The 17067-nt window shown below is 41.7% G+C and overlaps 1 protein-coding gene across 1 annotated transcript in view; it reads left to right on the top strand.

Moving 5' to 3' along the window:
* Nucleotides 1-7307: 7307 nt before the first annotated feature.
* Nucleotides 7308-17067, top strand: part of LOC102450315 (O-acyltransferase like protein) — a 34768-nt gene continuing 25008 nt past the window's right edge. The window contains exons 1-3 of the mRNA XM_006116608.4: nt 7308-7455; nt 9089-9228; nt 14619-14697. Of these exons, the coding sequence (XP_006116670.3) occupies nt 7308-7455; nt 9089-9228; nt 14619-14697 (367 nt within the window). The remainder of the gene's footprint in view (nt 7456-9088; nt 9229-14618; nt 14698-17067) is intronic.

The raw sequence follows: 17067 nt of genomic DNA, 5'->3' as shown, positions 1-17067 counted from the left end.
CAACCTGCATGGAAAGCACCTGGCGGTCTGGATTTGGCCCATATTCCACCTATTGACTACACCTGACCTAGATATTGAACTGAGCCCTTGCTTCTGCCAACTCCACCTGGCAGAAGGGTTACACATAGATGCTACAGCATTATTGCAGTTGTCATAGTTGGCTGAATGGGGTATGACATAAAGCAGGTGTGATTTGAGATTTTGGGGCAAAGTGAAAATGGTGTTGTCAACAAAACCATAAATGCTGCTTTAACAACCAGCTTCAAAAGAATTTTCCATATTTCTGATCAACTAAAAAAGAAACCTTTGTGTTATGTTCCCTAGGCCAGTCAATATTTCTGATTTTGAGTGGAGGCAGAACATCTATAAAAAAAACACAAAGAAGCCGTTAAACCTTAAGCTGCTGAAAAGTTTTTGTGAGTACATGGGACAAGAATATCAGAATATACTGGGATACAGTAATGTCAGATGGCTGTCTGTTACCTGCTTTACAGAAAATCTTTTGAGAGTCATTTGTGGTCATTTTTCTTCAGAGAGAAAAGTGCTCAGTAGTTCTTCACACAATATTTGCAAAGCCATGTAGCGAACTTCAGCTAGCTTTTATCAATACAGACATGGCACTTTATGACACAATCAAATTTTTGAAAAAGACAGTCACAGGGCAGTAGAAACAGCTGATATCTTAATCTAAAAAAACCCCAAAGATTCTGCTTGCAAGGTACAAAAAAATGTGCCTGTTTTAGTGAGAAAAGTACATAGAAACCTAGAAGAAGTGGGGTTGTGACATGTCTGTGCTATCTTCAGCTGTCAAGATGTTTCTCTGATACAGCCATAAATAAATGCATACTTGGGGAAAGCAGACAGATGATTTGAGGGATTTTAAGTGTCTGCTTTGAAGAACATTCCTTTAAGAGCTAACATTGAAATAGCAGGCAAGTTACTGCAGAAGAAATGTCTGAACGCGACAGTTAACATGGATACGTTGTTTGATGAAGTAATTATGCTAAATGAGTTTGTGACAGGGAAACTGTGTGAATGGAATGACACCATTGCAACTATCACAGTATTTGACAGATGGAGTGAATTTAGTATTTCAGGGAATCCTCAGTACTATGTACAAATATAACGTCCTGGCAGAAATGATTCTGTGCCTGCCTGGCAATCAAGTTTTTTGGGTTTTTTTTAAGTTTCTTTAAATACCAGTTCCTGCATCCATTGCAATCAGTGGCAAAATACTCAGCAACCCAGCGCAGGATGAGGCCCACTGATGCAGGTTCGGGGGAAGGGATGATGAAAGGGGGCAACTGCCTTGTGGCCTGGCAATACTAAAGGGCATGCTCTGGATGTTCTCCTTCCCTGAGCCTTTCACCCTCCTCAACAGCACATGGGCTCTCTGACCCACAGATGGATAGTTCTACAGTGTCCCAGAAAGCCTCATCTGTGTATTTTTCTTTCTCCCTTAGCTCTTCCAATTCAGCCATCCTGAAACTCTCCAAGCCTAGGTCCACAATGCGGTGTTAGACATACCCTCTGAAGCTGCAGCAAAATTGTCAATCAATGTTAGTTTGTGGTAGTGGTTCTGTGATGTGAACACTTGTCCACTGAGAATTGGGTTGGCACTATTAAACACATTGTGCACATTGTTCTCCATCCAACAACAACTTCAGCTTGGGCCCCATTTAAGCCAGTGAAAAAGCTTTAGGTGTTAGGCTCTCCGGGTCTAGAATGCAGGCCTGCAGAGTTTCCAGGCTGCTAGCAATACTATGCTGCCATCCAGTGCCTGCCAATGGAAGGGGGGGAGAGCAGTCACCTCCTGGCCCGGAGAGTCAAAGGGACCTGTGGCTCTGGCCACTGCTGCTGCAGCAGTGGTGATACCTGGAGCCTCAAGTCCTTTAAATTGCCGCCGGGCAGTTCTTAGGCCTGCCTGGGTAGTGGGGGCATCATACAGTGCGCTCCAGGCAGCACTGGGGGGAGGGTGAAATTGGCTGGGCAGTGCTGAGAGCTGGCTGGTCTTCGCTTCACCCCTTCTGCCTGAGGGCTCTCTCCTTCCTTGGAACATGGAACCGTCCCCTCCCAAATTGCCCAGGGCCCAGTGCAGCTGTCGGCTCCCCCAATGGCAGCTGTAACCAGATCTCATAGCTGTTGATTGGCTCCCCATCCTTTATAATTCCCAGAGACGTTCCAGGAAGTGTCTAGGCAACAAGAGATTACTCTGGGACTGCCATGACCATTTCTGCTTCTGAACACTCGGCTTTGACCTTGTCTTGAACTTTGTCTCTTGACCAGGACCCTGAACTCTGCCTCAGGCTCTGGACCTGTGACATGAAGCCTCAGCTGCTCTGCTCTCTCCTCTGACTATTAGGCATGACTGCTCTTGTTGGGATACTGTTTGTGTATCCCATTATTAAGCTCATAATCAATACAATCCTTATACTTCCCTCTATATAGATTTTATGTACCAAAGCAGTTTTACTGGAAATATTTATTCTATGTGCCAGTGACAACAATAACTCTAACCATAAAAGGTAAAAAAGAAAATAAAGAGTTCCTCAAAGAGCAGTTACTGATTTTACATTTCATGAGGGAGCACTTTGGAATTTATCATGCCTGTCACTGTGACTTTTACTTCTGGTCATGATGCATGGGCTTTGTAACCTACGGGAGCAAGATGTTCTGAAATTAGGGCCCCTCTTATTTGTTATGCTTATGTACTACACAATGGATATAGTATGAAAATGCTCTGTAGATGACAGCACATTTTTCAGTCTTTCTACTGCAATTCAAGTCCCTGGGCCATTGCCTCTATGGATTGGGGAAGCAGGAATGGTGGGGCATTAATGAAGTCTCAGAGCTGTACTAGCAGTAATGGAGATATTGCATCATTGCTACTCTCTGACCTGGTCGAGAGACATCTCCCTCATCGACTCCCACAGAAATCCATAGACAAGACCATCATATTCTGAAGTTAAAAATGGCCATATATACTGGGTCAGACCCATGGTCCATTTACTCTAGCACAATGTTTTCTGGCAGACAGACTCTTAGGGTCACCCAGAGCATAGGGCTGCATCCCTGACCATCTAATCAAATAACCACTGATGGACAGACCCTCCATAAACCTATCTAATTTTTTTAAACCCTGTTATTATTTGCCTTCACAACATCTCCTGGCTATTGGTTCAATAGTCTGACTGTGCTTTGTGTGAGGAAGCATAGTCTTATGTTGGTTTTAAATAGGGCTGTCAAGTGATTAAAAAATTTAATCATATTTAATCGCACTATGCAGCGCAATGCAGAGCCTGGGGTCAGCTGGAGTCCTCAACTGACCCTGGGCACCATGCAGCACTGCCCCTTTGAAACGCCGTGGCGGAGTTTCAAAGGGGCAGCGCTGCACGGCTGATCCCAGGCTCTGTGAGAATGTCTGCAATTAACGCATGTTAATTTTTTCAGTGCGTTAATTCTGCTCTGCGTTAATCTCAGTCATTAATGTGTGTTAATTGACAGCCCTAGTTTTAAACTTTGTGCCTATCAATTTAATTGGGTGTCCCATGATTCTTGTGTTATGTGAAGGGATAAATAATATTTGTATTCACTTTCTCCACATTATTCATAATTTTATAGACCTCTGTTGGGATTCTGTTAGTATGTCCCATTATCAAGCTCATACAAACCCGTATCTTTCCTCTATAAAGATTTTATGTTATCTTTTAGTCAGCTCTTTTTAGAAAAGGAACAGACTGTCTCTTTAATTTCTCTAATTGTTCACCTAACAATTCCTTTTTGCCCGTCTCTGTACTTTTTCCAACTTTAATGTGTCTTTTTTTGAGATTTGGTGACCAGGACTGCATGCAATATTACAGATGTACTATGGATTTACATGGTGACATTAAAATATTTACTGTATCGTTCATCCCTTTCCTTATATTCCTAACATTCTGTTAGCTTTTTTGATTGTCACTGCACACTGAGCAGATGTTTTCAGAGAATTATTTGTGATTACTCCAAGATCTCTTTCTTGAGTGGTAACAACTACTTTAACTTCCATTGTTTCATATGTGCAGTTGGGATTATGTTTTCCAACATCCATTACTTTGCTCTTATCACCACTGAATTTCATCTGCCATTTTATTGCTCAATCACCCAGCTTTGTGAAATCCCTTTGTAACTTTTTTGCAGTCAGCTTTGGACTGAACTATCTTGAGTAATTTTATATCTGTGCAAACTTTGCCACTTAATTGTTCAATTCTATTTCCAAATTGTGAGACTAAAGCCAATTTTTATATGTTATTCAATAAGTGAAATGCAAAATGAAAGCAAAGAATATAAGTGGTGGAGGTCATTTCAATTTGAAATATAATCTTTCAGTAACAGGAGTAAAAACATTTTGTTTGGTTTGTAAATATGTATCTGTTGTCAGGGGCAGCCCTTGAGCCTAGGCAGACTTGGTGGTCGCCTAGGGCGCTGCTGGCCCGGGCCCTGATGATGACATCACAGGGCAGCCGGGCGCCCCGTGATTATGTCACAGCCATTGACGGCAGTGCAGGCAGGGGCGCCGATCGCACCTTCTGCATACTCACCTACCACAACAGAGTAGTTGTAACTATTACTTTGTGTTTGTAAAGTTTTAAGTATGTTCTAACACACACAACTCTTCAGTAATTGAGAGAGCCTCGGACTGATATTCACAATGGCCTGTTGCAAAAGTTTTATTTAATGTATTTATTTAGATCTAAACTACCATAAATGCCTTATATAAAACCTTAGCACTCCAACAATTAAACTTACAGCTGCAGAATGATAAGCCCCTTATTAGGAATATATAAACACATATAGGTAACATGTTAACTTAGCCAAGTAGCAACACTGACTCTTCATATGCCACTAATAGATGTTTTCATTTATGTATGGTCTTCTGTGCATAGATGTTGTCCTTCAGCAGCAGATTAAGGGTTAAAACTGCTGCTACAAACTCACCTTGCCAACACATTTCACACTGTTGCTCCATTCACAAATTGCTGATGTGAAACCTGATTCCTAAAATGATGTAGAAATGCTAATTTCAGTTAATTAGCCACATTCGTTGGGTCAGGAGATGAGAGCATTGCAATCTTATCATATCTCATAGAAAGAATTAAAACCAAGTTAAATACAAAGATCAAGGATGGTTTTATCTAGTGCACTACTCTAAAGTTTGAACTCAAGTCCTCGCTTTGTCTCAGACTTCTTGTGTGACCTTAGGCAAGTCACTTGCCTCTCTATGCACTAGTCCTTCATCTGTAAATAAAGGGATACTTCCCTACTGCACAGGGATGTTCTGCAGATAAATACATTACAACTTTGAGGTGCTCAGATACAATGGTAATGCGGGGGGCATATGAGTTTCCTATATAGAAAGGCCCAAATCTTCACAGGCATATAGGCAACTAACTCCTACTTTTGAGGACCTGGGCTTATGGTAGTATGTTTTTGAATGGGGTTTAGTGTTCGCTAAATTAACGCGGGGCTCCCTTTTCCCTTTTAATAAAAACTCTCTTTTGTTCTACATTGGTCTCAATGATTGTAAATTGAAAAGTATTGCCTTTTAGAGGCACCCAAGGTGTCCTAGTAAATGTTTCCAGGTTAGTGGGGACTTGAGTTGCTTATATTTCTTATTGTTCAGAGGAACTCCTAGTTATTTAACCCAGCACTTGTTTCTGCTGACTCCACTTTGTAGGAGAGTTACATTAGTAAGCACTAAATTGGCTATAGATAGATAGATAGATAGATAGATTTTTAGAGAGTTTGAGTCCATTTGTCCCAAGAATTCCTCCTCAAACAATAAGAGCTAGGACCACCACATTTGGTATACAGCTTCCTTTTATCCTAACTTAAAGCAAGGTCAGGGTTTGGTTGTGCCAAGAAAATGGGATTTGCCAGAAAGGGGATTGTTTTACATAACACAGCAAAAGAGGGGGCTGAGAGCAGGGATGTTCATGCTCTGCAATGACCACCGGGGCAGTAAGTGCCGTGGACAGTTACATAAAAACAGCCAGAATGGGTCAGACCAAAGTTCCATCTAGCCCAATATCCTGTCTGCTGACAGTGGCCAGTGCCAGTGGGGATAAACACAACAGGTAATCATCATGTGATCCCTCTCCTGTCATCTATTTCCAGAGAAACAGAGACTAGGGACACCATTTCTACCCCTCCTGGCTAGCAGCCATTGATGGATCTAACCTCCATGAATTTATCTAGCTCTTTTTTGAATTGTGTTAAAGTCCTAGTCTTCACCATATCCTCTGGCAAGTAGTTCCACAGGTTGACTGTGCTCTGTATTGCAGAGTGACCATAGAAGAATCCACACCAGGAAGAGCATGGCCAGCTGGGGACAGAGCTCTCCATATTGCCAACCACTAGTCATGGGTAAGTGGCCTCCTTGCCCCAAGCTGGCCCTCAGCCACAGAGCTGCCCCACTCCCCAGCAGGAACACTGCTGGGGCCAGCCAAGGACAGCCTGGACCTCCACTCCCCCGAGCATCCAAGGGCCACGGAGGCTGAGCAATGGAGCCCAGACCCCTCCAGAGGAAATACGGGCCAGGAGACCAGCCAGTGCAGCCCTGTCTCCCTCCACTCTGGAAGAGGCATGGGCCAGGGAAGCCGAGCAGAGCAGCCCTGGCTGCTTCCTCCAGAGGAGACATAGGTCAGAGGGATTGTGCAACTGATTCCCCCCCCCCCCCCCCCACACACACACTCCTCCGAGGAGCTACCTGCTGGAGCCAGGCAGCACAGCCCAGTCCCAAGTAGGAGCCGCCAGCCAGGCTATGTGGCCCAGGGTGCCCAGGGAAGCTACCTTTGCTGGAGCAGCATCACTCTTGCTGCCATGTGGGCAGCCCTGGTTAGTCCCCCAGCCTTCTCAGCCCCCAGCCTTGACTCCTGCACCCCCACTCTCTGCCCAGAGCCCTCACAAAGACCCGAGCAATGCTGGGTAAATCAGAGAGACAGAGAGAGAGACAATGAACATGGTTAAAAGCAGTATCCAGACTGAATGTCAGTTTTGATCCGCATAGCTAATGAATGACAGGTGGACAGAAGGGCACAGGAAACTGGAGAGCTGTTTTATTCAAGAAATAGTAGGTGCGTAAATAGTTTTTCACGCTTGTACATTTTTGTCGCTCTGCAGATGTTTTGGGAAGCATGTTGTGTCTATGCATATTAAGAAAAAGGAAATATCACATTTTCCTCTGACCTGTGTTAAATTTCCCTTACATATAACTCATGATCTATGTAAGGGACACAAGAGAACAGCCTAGGGAAAATAGAAGTAGAGAAATGTTGGTGCCCTCGTTATTGCTCCTTCTGATCCCTCTAATACTTTATGCTTCGCCTGTGAGGAATGTTTCTCTAAGGTGTTTGGAAGATACCAATCAATTTCTTTCTGATCTGAATGCCGTGGAACCAAAAGCGTATGCCATAATGAGTAAGTAAATTTTTCTACCTCTGGTATGTTGTCATGGGTGAAATTGGACTATGCCACCTAGTGACTACACTGCAAAACTTAAGAGCGGAAATGGAAAGGATTATTTGATTTACAACAGATATTTCTAAGAGCCCATTGATACAGTTTTGGTCTCAGGTATGAACAGCTGAGGGACACGGAATCCAAGATCTAGGAGTTTAACTGTGATCTAGCTCCCTATGCTATCGCCTCCTATTAACACACTATTTGAGTATCTCACCACCTTTAAGGTATTTATTCTCATGACACCTCTGTGAGGTACAGATGTAGTTCCCTTTTCCCAAAGCTATTCCCATTTTACAGATGGGAGCACTGAGGAAAAGAAAGATTATGTGATTTATGCAAGGTCACACAAGAACTCTGTGGTGGAGCAGAGAATTCAGTTCTCCTAAGCCCTGGGCTAGTGCTCCAAACATTGGACCATCCTATCATTAGGACCCTCTATTTCTCAGGGATCATTAGTACTATAGCAAGGAATGTCTTCAATGGGAGGCTTTACTTTAAACCACCTTGAAACCGTTCAATTTAGGATTGAATCTTATTTGCCATCTTCAGATGAGCATCTTAGTGAAGTCAATTGTCTCACTAAAGCTTTGATCCTGCAGTTCAATGAACTGGCACAGATTCTCAAATTCAGTTAAATGGAACTCCAGGAGGGGCTGGAGGCTTGTCCTAGCGTATTTAGTTATAGGACTGAGTTCTGAGAAGGTAACAGATGGCAAATGAAATATATTATTTTGCAGTTGTCTGTGCTGCACATTAGAAGCATCTTGCAAATGGGCAGAGGGAATTGCTCTTTATTGCAATGGGATAATCCTAGCTTCTCCATGGTGGGCTTCTCTGTGGTGGGCCTGAAATATTCTGGGATATTGGGCTTTAAACATGTCATTCTGTTTCAAGCTATTTTAGGTTGGGCTGCTGGTAACTGACACACCTGGCTTTATGGCCTGAGGAATACAAAACAGTTTAGATTGGGAGATGAACTTTTTTTCTCCTGATAACCCTACTTAAGAAACAAAAGTCTGGTTAAAAAGTCTCAGAAGGATAGCCTTGTTAGTCTGTAACTTTAAAAACGAGTAGTCCTGTAGCACCTTAGGGCATGTCTACACTAGGAAATTATTTTGAAATAACTAAGTTCAAAATAATAACTTCCAAAATAACTATTTTGAAATAAGCTTATTTCCGCAGGAAAGCAGGAATACAGATTTAAAAATAACCAGCCTGTAATTTCGAAATAGCAGACTTGGTAGTGTGGAAGCTTGACTTATTATTTTGAAATAAGGGGGGTGGGATTTCAAAATAACTCCCTAGTGTAGACCAAGGCTTAGAAACTAACAAAAATATTGTCACAGAGTTTATTTCATACCTAATTAAACTGGTTGAGGCAAAATTTTAGTTCAAGCGCAAGGCAGTGGTCAGGTTGGTAACTATACTTTGTATTATCAAAGAGTTCTCTGATTGGACAGCTTGACTTTTAAAGAAGTGTTAATTTCCTATGGAATGCATGACAGTCAATGTGCTTTTTCAGCTGGCTTGAGATCCCCAGCTTTGTCTAAAGCCTTTATTTACTTAGTGTATTTGTTTTGAATTTTAGTGTATGATTCTTTGGGAAAACTTGGTAGCAATGTGCTTGGTGGAAATACAGACAGACTGGGATCTTATACGGAGTGTCTGTCTGCCAAGGTGTCTTCTGGTAAATTCCAAGGACAATATTGCAAATTGCAAGTGCAACAGGTACACTTCTTTCAAATACTGTCTCACTTTGATTGATGTTATATTGGAGTGCTACAGTTGACTAAAAGTTGCATAAAAGCTTAGGTGCTAATCCTGCAATCAGCTATGACATCAAATCCACTCTGACATCAACTGAGTATGCCAGGAATACAGACACTGCCCCTTAGATATGCAAAATGATTACAAAACTGAATTTCAGGACATGATTATTTATTATGTGAATTGTGATAGTACCCAGGCGCTCCAGTCAAGGATCAGGACCTGGTTATGCTAAACTCTATATCTCTATATGCTCTATATCTACATAGAACAAGAAACTGGAGTTTACCTGAACTACAAAGCCATAAAATCTACTGAATAAATAGATTTTGCCTGAGAATTCATATGATTGCTGTAACTTTAACTCAACTGCCCCTTCAGTCTTCATCTGATAATTTATTGGTACAAAATAGTTGACTGACTTTCAGTAATAACTCATCTTCATTCCTTCGTGTCTTTTGAAAATGGCTGTTTCTGGTTAGGATTCCTGCACTCATATAGGATTGGTACAGCGGACTCTATGGTACAAAAAAAAGACTTGAAAATTTGATTTAGTTTTCAACCAAGCTAAAAATGTAAAAGCTTATGCAAGAGTGTGATCATAGAATACTAGCACTGGAAGGGACCTTGAGAGGTCATCAAGTCCAGTCCCCGGCCCTCACAGCAGGACCAAGCACCGTCTAGACCATCCCTGACAGATGTCTATCTAACCTGCTCTTAAATATCGCCATAGATGGAATTCCACAACTTCTCTAGGCAATTTAGTCCAGTGCTTAACCACCCTGACAGGAAGTTTTTCTTAATGTCCAACCTACACCTCCCTTGCTGCAGTTTAAGCCCATTGCTCCTTGTCCTATCCTCAGAGGCCAAGGAGAACAATTTTTCTCCCTTCTCCCTGTAACACTCTTTTAGGTACTTAAAAACCGCTATCATGTCCTCTCTCAGTCTTCTTTTTTCTAAACTAAACAAGTATAATTCTTTCAGTTTTCCCTCATAGCTCATGTTCTCTAGACCTTTAATCATTCTTGTTGTTCTTCTCTGACCTTCTCCAATTTCTCCATATCTTTCTTGAAATGTGGTGCCCAGAACTGGACACAATACTTGAAGTAAGGCCTAATCAGCACAGAGTAGAGCGGAAGAATGACTTCTCGTGTCTTGCTCACAACTCTCCTGTTAATGCATCCCAGAATCATGTTTGCTGTTTTTGCAACAGCGTTACACTGTTGACTCATATTTAGCTTGTGATCTGCTATAACTCCTAGATCCCTTTCTGCGGTATTCCTTCCTAGACAGTCACTTCCCATTTTATATGTGTGAAACTGATTTTTCCTTCCTAAGTGGAGTACTTTGTGTTTGTCCTTATTAAACTTCATCCTATTTACCTCAGACCATTTCTCCAGTTTGTCCGGATCATTTTGAATTATGATCCTATCCTCCAAAGCACTTGCAACCCCTCCCAGCTTGGCATCATCTGCAAACTTAATAAGTGTACTTGCTATGCCAATATCTAAATCGTTGATAAAGATATTGAAGAGAACCAGCCCCAAAACAGACCCCTGAGGAACCCCACTTGTTATGCCCTTCCAGTATGATTGTGAACTGTTAATAACCACTCTCTGGGAATGGTTATCCAGCCAGTTATGCGCCCACCTTATAGTAGCCCTATCTAAGTTGTATTTGCTTAGTTTAATGATGAGCCCATCATGCAAAACCATATCAAATGCCTTACTAAAGTCTAGGTAAGTCACCATGTCCATTGCTTCTCTCTTATCCAGAAGACTTGTTATCCTATCAAAGAAAGCTATCAGATTGGTTTGAAATGATTTGTTCTTTACAAATCCATGCTGGCTGTTCCCTATCACCTTACCACCTTCCAAGTGTTTGCAGATGATTTCCTTAATTACTTGCTCCATTATCTTCCCTGGCACAGAAGTTAAATTGATTGGTCTGTGGTTTCCTGGGTTGTTCTCATTTCCCTTTTTATAGATAGGCACTATATTTGCCCCTTTCCAGTCTTCTGGAATCTCTCCTGTCTTCCATGATTTTTCAAAGATGATAGCTAAAGGCTCAGATACCTCCTCTATCAGCTACTTGAGTATTCTAGGATGCATTTCATCAGGCCTTGGTGACTTTCAGACATCTAACTTTTCTAAGTAATGTTTAACTTGTTCTTTTTTATATTATCTTCTAAACTTACCATCTTCCCAGTAGCATTCACTATGTTAGGTATTCCTTCATCACCAGACTTCTTGGTGAAGACTGAAACAAAGAAGTCATTAAGCACCTCTGCCATTTCCTAGTTTACTGTTATTGTTTTTCCCACTTCACTGAGCAATGGGCCTACTCAGTCCTTGGTCCTCGTCTTGCTTCTAATATATTTATAGAATGTGTTCTTGTTCTGCTTTATGTCTCTAGCTTCTTTGAGCTTGTTTTGTGCTTTTGCCTTTCTAATCTTGCCCCTGCGTACCTATATTGTCTGCTTATATTCATCCTTTGTAATTTGTCCTAGTTTCCTCTAGTATGATGTATGATGTCTGGTTCTATGTCTTTTTTGCCATTATTTACTTATTACAGTAGTGAGCAGGAATCCCAGTGAAGTCTGAGCCCTTATTATGCTAAGCATAGTACAAACAAGATAATAGTCCCTTCTCCAGAGAGGCAAAATATAGGTGTTGGGCAGATTTACCGAATAGTAATAGTAAAATGAACAGTGTAGAATTCCTCTTGGTTTCAGTGGGAATTCCAAGAGCAGTATTAGACCCTTTATTTGAAAACAGCTCACTTCCAGGAACACTGAAGACACTGAAATCTCAACATTAACCATTTGAGGGATTGATTGTTATAAAGTAAATCATCCTCCACACTGTTACTTGCATGTAGAGATATTCCACCAGCATTGTTTGCCAACATACATTTCAAATGTGTTACATTAGGGAAAAAATTATATACATTTTCTGATCAACTTAAGAAACATAGTAAAGATAAGAAATTGTTGACTCTTTTCAATATTTTGTAAATGCAAATATATGACCCAAAATGGATTCATAGCATTTTAAAAGCAGAAGACAGCAAATTTATCATCAAAGCCTCATCTGCTGAGGTAGATCCATTAATTTATTCTTTTTAAATAAGCAACAAATGCACAGCTAATATTTGATGTCTTCAATCAGATAAGTGCTTTTTGAGGGAAAACAGAATACTAGCCAAACACTATGTTTAACAGAAATATCCCTCAATTAGCATGAGCAAGAGAATTGTATTATTTCTTTGTTTTGTCATAAATTATTGAGAAAATATTTTAATGCAATTTTGCTCTTTGTATGACATTTGCATTGTTTATATTTAATTATTTTTGTGAAACGGACAGTGCACTGTAATGACTGTGTTAATACTTTGCTTTTCTACAGCACCTTTCCTCGGAGGAGCTAACATTAGGTAACTAAGCCTCCCAAAAATATGTGAGAGGCAGGCAAGGGAGCACTTGACCCCTCACTGTGATACAGTCACTGTTTTGGTAGAATCAGCACATCAACTCTAGACAATAACTTAGAACAGGAAATACTAACTGAACTGGTAGAAAGACTTTAGATTGGCAGAATTTAGGCACCTACTTTGAAATCTGGCCAGCACATTGGAGTTAACATTAGGCCAGTGCCTGGCGTTTAGCAAGAGCACTGAACTCATCCAACAGCAATGATGAAATTAGATGTTAGCAAATCTGAACATCAGGCTTAGTACAGGAGACAGATCAGCCAACTTGAGTTGTGACGGTTCCTTTCCCGGCTGTGGGACAGGCTACTCCAAAACTTTACTTTTGCTATACTCTATTCTTGTTGGTAGGGCAACTGCTTAAGGAATCCCCCACCTGCTATGTGGTGAGCCCCAGTCCCTCACACCCAGCCCGTTTGGAGAGGTGAAATGGCTACTGTCTCATTTTACCTTTTATTCTAGGGAGAGTCACCAGCTATAAAGACTCCCAATCAATCCCTTTGGCTCTTCACAGGCATAGGAAATCACCTGATCCTTTCTCCTTAGGGGAGATACAATAACACCTCCTGGGCCGTGTCCAGACTCAGGGGTTTTTTCGGGAAAAGTAGCCTTTTCCCGAAAAAACTTCCCCTGCGTCCAGACTCAAGCCGCGTTCTTTCGAAATTATTTCGAAAGAACGCAGCTTTTCTTTCGATGGCGGTAAACCTCGTTTCACGAGGAAGAACGCCTTCCTTCGAAAGTTCCTCTTTCGAAGGAAGGCGTTCTTCAATGTAAAGAGGCCATCTTCAAAAGAGAGCATCCAGACTCGCTGGGTGCTCTCTTTCGAAAAAGCGGATTTCTCTTTCGAAAGATCCGCCTGCAGTCTAGACGCGATCATTCAAAAGAGGCTCTTTCGAAAGATGCTTTCGAAAGAGCCTCTTTCGAAAGAAGCCTGCAGTCTAGACATAGCCCTGGAGTGTTGTAGTGCTCTAAGAAGCATCACCACTTCCCTGCCTTTCCTGGGTACTACATGCATCCCTCTCCATTGCAGGCCATCACCACTAGTCAGTAAAAGTGACAGAAAGGCTATGGCTATGCCTTTTCCTTGATCCTTTTGGGGTGGCTAGAACCCTTGGGCTGCATCTAGATTGGCAAGTTTTTCCGCAAAAGCAGCCACTTTTGCGGAAAAACTTGCCAGCTGTTTACACTGGCCACTTGAATTTGCACAAGAACACTGACAATCTAATGTAAGATTGTCAGTGTTCTTGCGCAAATACTATGATGCTCCCGCTCAGGGATAAGCCCTCTTGCGCAAATGTATTTGCACAAGACAGCCAGTGTAGACAGGGGAGGACTGTTTTGCGCAAAAAAGCCCCGATGGCGAAAATGGCGATCAGGGCTTTCTTGCACAAAACCGCATCTAGATTGGCATGGATGCTTTTCCTCAAAAAGTGCTTTTGCGCAAAAGCATCCGTGCCAATCTAGATGCTCTTTTCCGCAAATGCTTTTAACGGAAAAACTTTTCCGTTAAAAGCATTTGCGGAAAATCATGCCAGTCTAGACGCAGCCCTGGTGTTACTGGCCCAGGATGCATTTGGACCAGTCCCCTGCACTGTAATGGTGTTTGGAAGTTCCTTGTGCCTTTTTCACGTGCATACCAAGGACTAAACACAATCATATGAAGAGCTAAATCTCCACAGATATCTTGTAAATATTGACTAGGAGTAGGCTTTTTGAAAGTGCACTAAATTCCATTGCAATTCTCTCTATTTAGGGAAATTAAATTCCTTGGGGTCCATCCTCTGCCTAGGTCACTACCTCTCAGCCCAAGTTATTTGTAAACATTTTGGGCAAAGAGTGCTAAGGAGAGTTATGTCTTCCAGGAAGGGTTTGATTACAGTATTGGTGTATGTGTTCCTGACTCCTGCCACGATGAAGACGTTACAACATTAGCAATACGAGGTAAGAGAAGCATGTTTTTATTAACCTTTAGAAGGCAAAAAGTTGAGGTTGAGAGTATGTTTTGGTGGAGTCCAGCTGACATCTAGAAACAATATTATTCTTCCTTTAAAAAAATTACAAAAATCCCAAGTGTTAAATTCAGAGATCTTTCAAAACTACTTATGAGATCTGGGGATCCAGCTCACATTAATTGTAATGAAGATTTTGTGTCCATATCCCTTAGGCAGCTTTGCTAATCACATCCAGCAGCCTCTGGCAGCAAATAGGGAAAGGATCTTAGACAGATCCCTACCACCGTATAATCCCTCCTCGCTCATTATAATCCTGCCTGTCTTTACTGCCCATCTAACTTGAATCTCGCCCCTACATTTTGTAATATTGTCATATGCAGCATACAAAAGAACCAATTATTACTGAGTATAACCCCACCACACACACTGTTTAGCACCTCTTCCAGAATGGCTACAAAACACTGGAGAGTGGCTAGATAGCTTGTATGTTCTGAACGCTACTTAATACACTGATAACTATTTTTATTGTAAACCTCTGCCTTTCCCCCTTCTTCTCCACCATTGACTCTTGTTGTTAGGTTATAATCTTTTTGAGATACAACCATCTTTGTGTTATATATGTACAGTGCCTAACACAGTAGGGCCTCCATACTGATGGGGCCTCTGGCACTATCATAGTACAAATAATTATTAACAAATGTTATAGACTGAATTTCTATTCAAGACATCTCTTGCCAGGGTGCCCCCTCATCACCCTTCTATAACAAGCCAGATCCTCAGCTGGCACACATTGGTGTTACTCCACTCAAGACAATGGAGCTGTGTGACTGATGCCAGCTGACGACCTGCCCTAAATCCATTAGCCGCTACTTAATCTAATTAAAAATCAAACTTTCCAGCACTAAATACATAGCCTGCAACACCCTATAATCTATACATTTCATGCCAAACAGTGTATCTATTCAGATTCTGCTGGAAGAGGATGGGCTAGATAACCTAATAGGCCTTCCTTATGTTTAATTGTACTGTTCTACTGGTATTACTGCATTTCCATATTCATAGAAAATGGACACTTTATACTATCAAGCTGTGCTGCTATTCTGTACACTTAGGCCACTTTTCTATCATTATGGGGAATTATCACTGGAACATTGTGTTAAAGGTTTAAAGAGGAATTAGACAGAAAATGTGGGGGTGGTCATATCTTTTACTGGACCCGCTCCTGGTAGTGAGAGAGACAAGCTTCTGGACTACACGGAGCTCTTTTGGGGGACAGGCATGACTACAACAACATTGTACTTAAAGAGGAACTAGACATTTATATTGCTAACAAGAATATCCAGGGTTACTACAGTAAATATTAAACCAACGCCAACATAAGCATTTTGGAATAATCCACCCTTGAGCTATTAGTGGTAGAAGGGAATTTTCCTGGGGCAGCAGGGTGGATTATTCCATTATGGCCTAAGGCAGGGTTTCTTCCTCTGAAGCAACTGATACTGACCCGTCAGAGAAAGTAAATAGCACTAGGTGGTCCACTGGCCTGATCCAGCCAGATGATTCCTGTCTCCTTAAAAAATTATTAATTATAGTACTTTATCTGGAGGAAAACAAACTTCTGGAGATAAAGGTTTGCTTTAGCCTGTGCCGTGGCCCCCTGGCAGTCCACATGATGAAAATGTTTTGATGTCAAGAAATTTCATTAGCATTTAAAAAAAAACCAACCTACTAATAACACTATTACAAGTATTTGATGATTTTTTTGTTCCTGTTTTTTCAACCAGCTATAGTTTTCCGTGGCTTACCTGCTGTGCTGTGACTGCTGTACCAGTTTAAGCATGTCCAGATAATACCCCTGTGGCCAGTGTTCCTCAGACAGTCATGGAATAGGGCACTGCTGTGAGGGATGGACAGCGAGGATTGGGGGTGAAGTGAAGGAGTATAGCTCAGCCACAGAGCATGCAGCCAGGAAGCCAATGGTGGAAAGCCACAAGAAATCAGTTTAGTCTCAGGGACAGCTTTCCCTCCAGCAACTCCTCCTGAGCTGTATCTCCTGAAGTGGAGCCAATATTGCTAACTCAGAATTTAAATGTACATTCCAAAAGCTAAAATGACCTGGATTCCACCAATGGGGAGTCCATGTCTACTCATACTGGATAAACAATAATTCCTAATACATTTCTGACACTTATATGGTATTCTGAGGGAGCACTGTGCAGTAGGATCAAATCACATGGCAGGAAGGGTGTGTGAGTCTTAAACAGGTTTTATTTTTTTCATAGTCTCTTAGGCTATGTCTAGACTGCAGGCTTCTTTCGAAAGATGCTCTTTCGAAAGCATCTTTCGAAAGAGCCTCTTT

This window comes from Pelodiscus sinensis, chromosome 6 (genome assembly GCF_052426305.1).
Source record: "Pelodiscus sinensis isolate ZL-2025 chromosome 6, ASM5242630v1, whole genome shotgun sequence".
In the NCBI taxonomy this organism is placed as follows: Eukaryota; Metazoa; Chordata; order Testudines; family Trionychidae; genus Pelodiscus; species Pelodiscus sinensis.
This window is presented reverse-complemented; position numbering and strand designations above follow the sequence as displayed.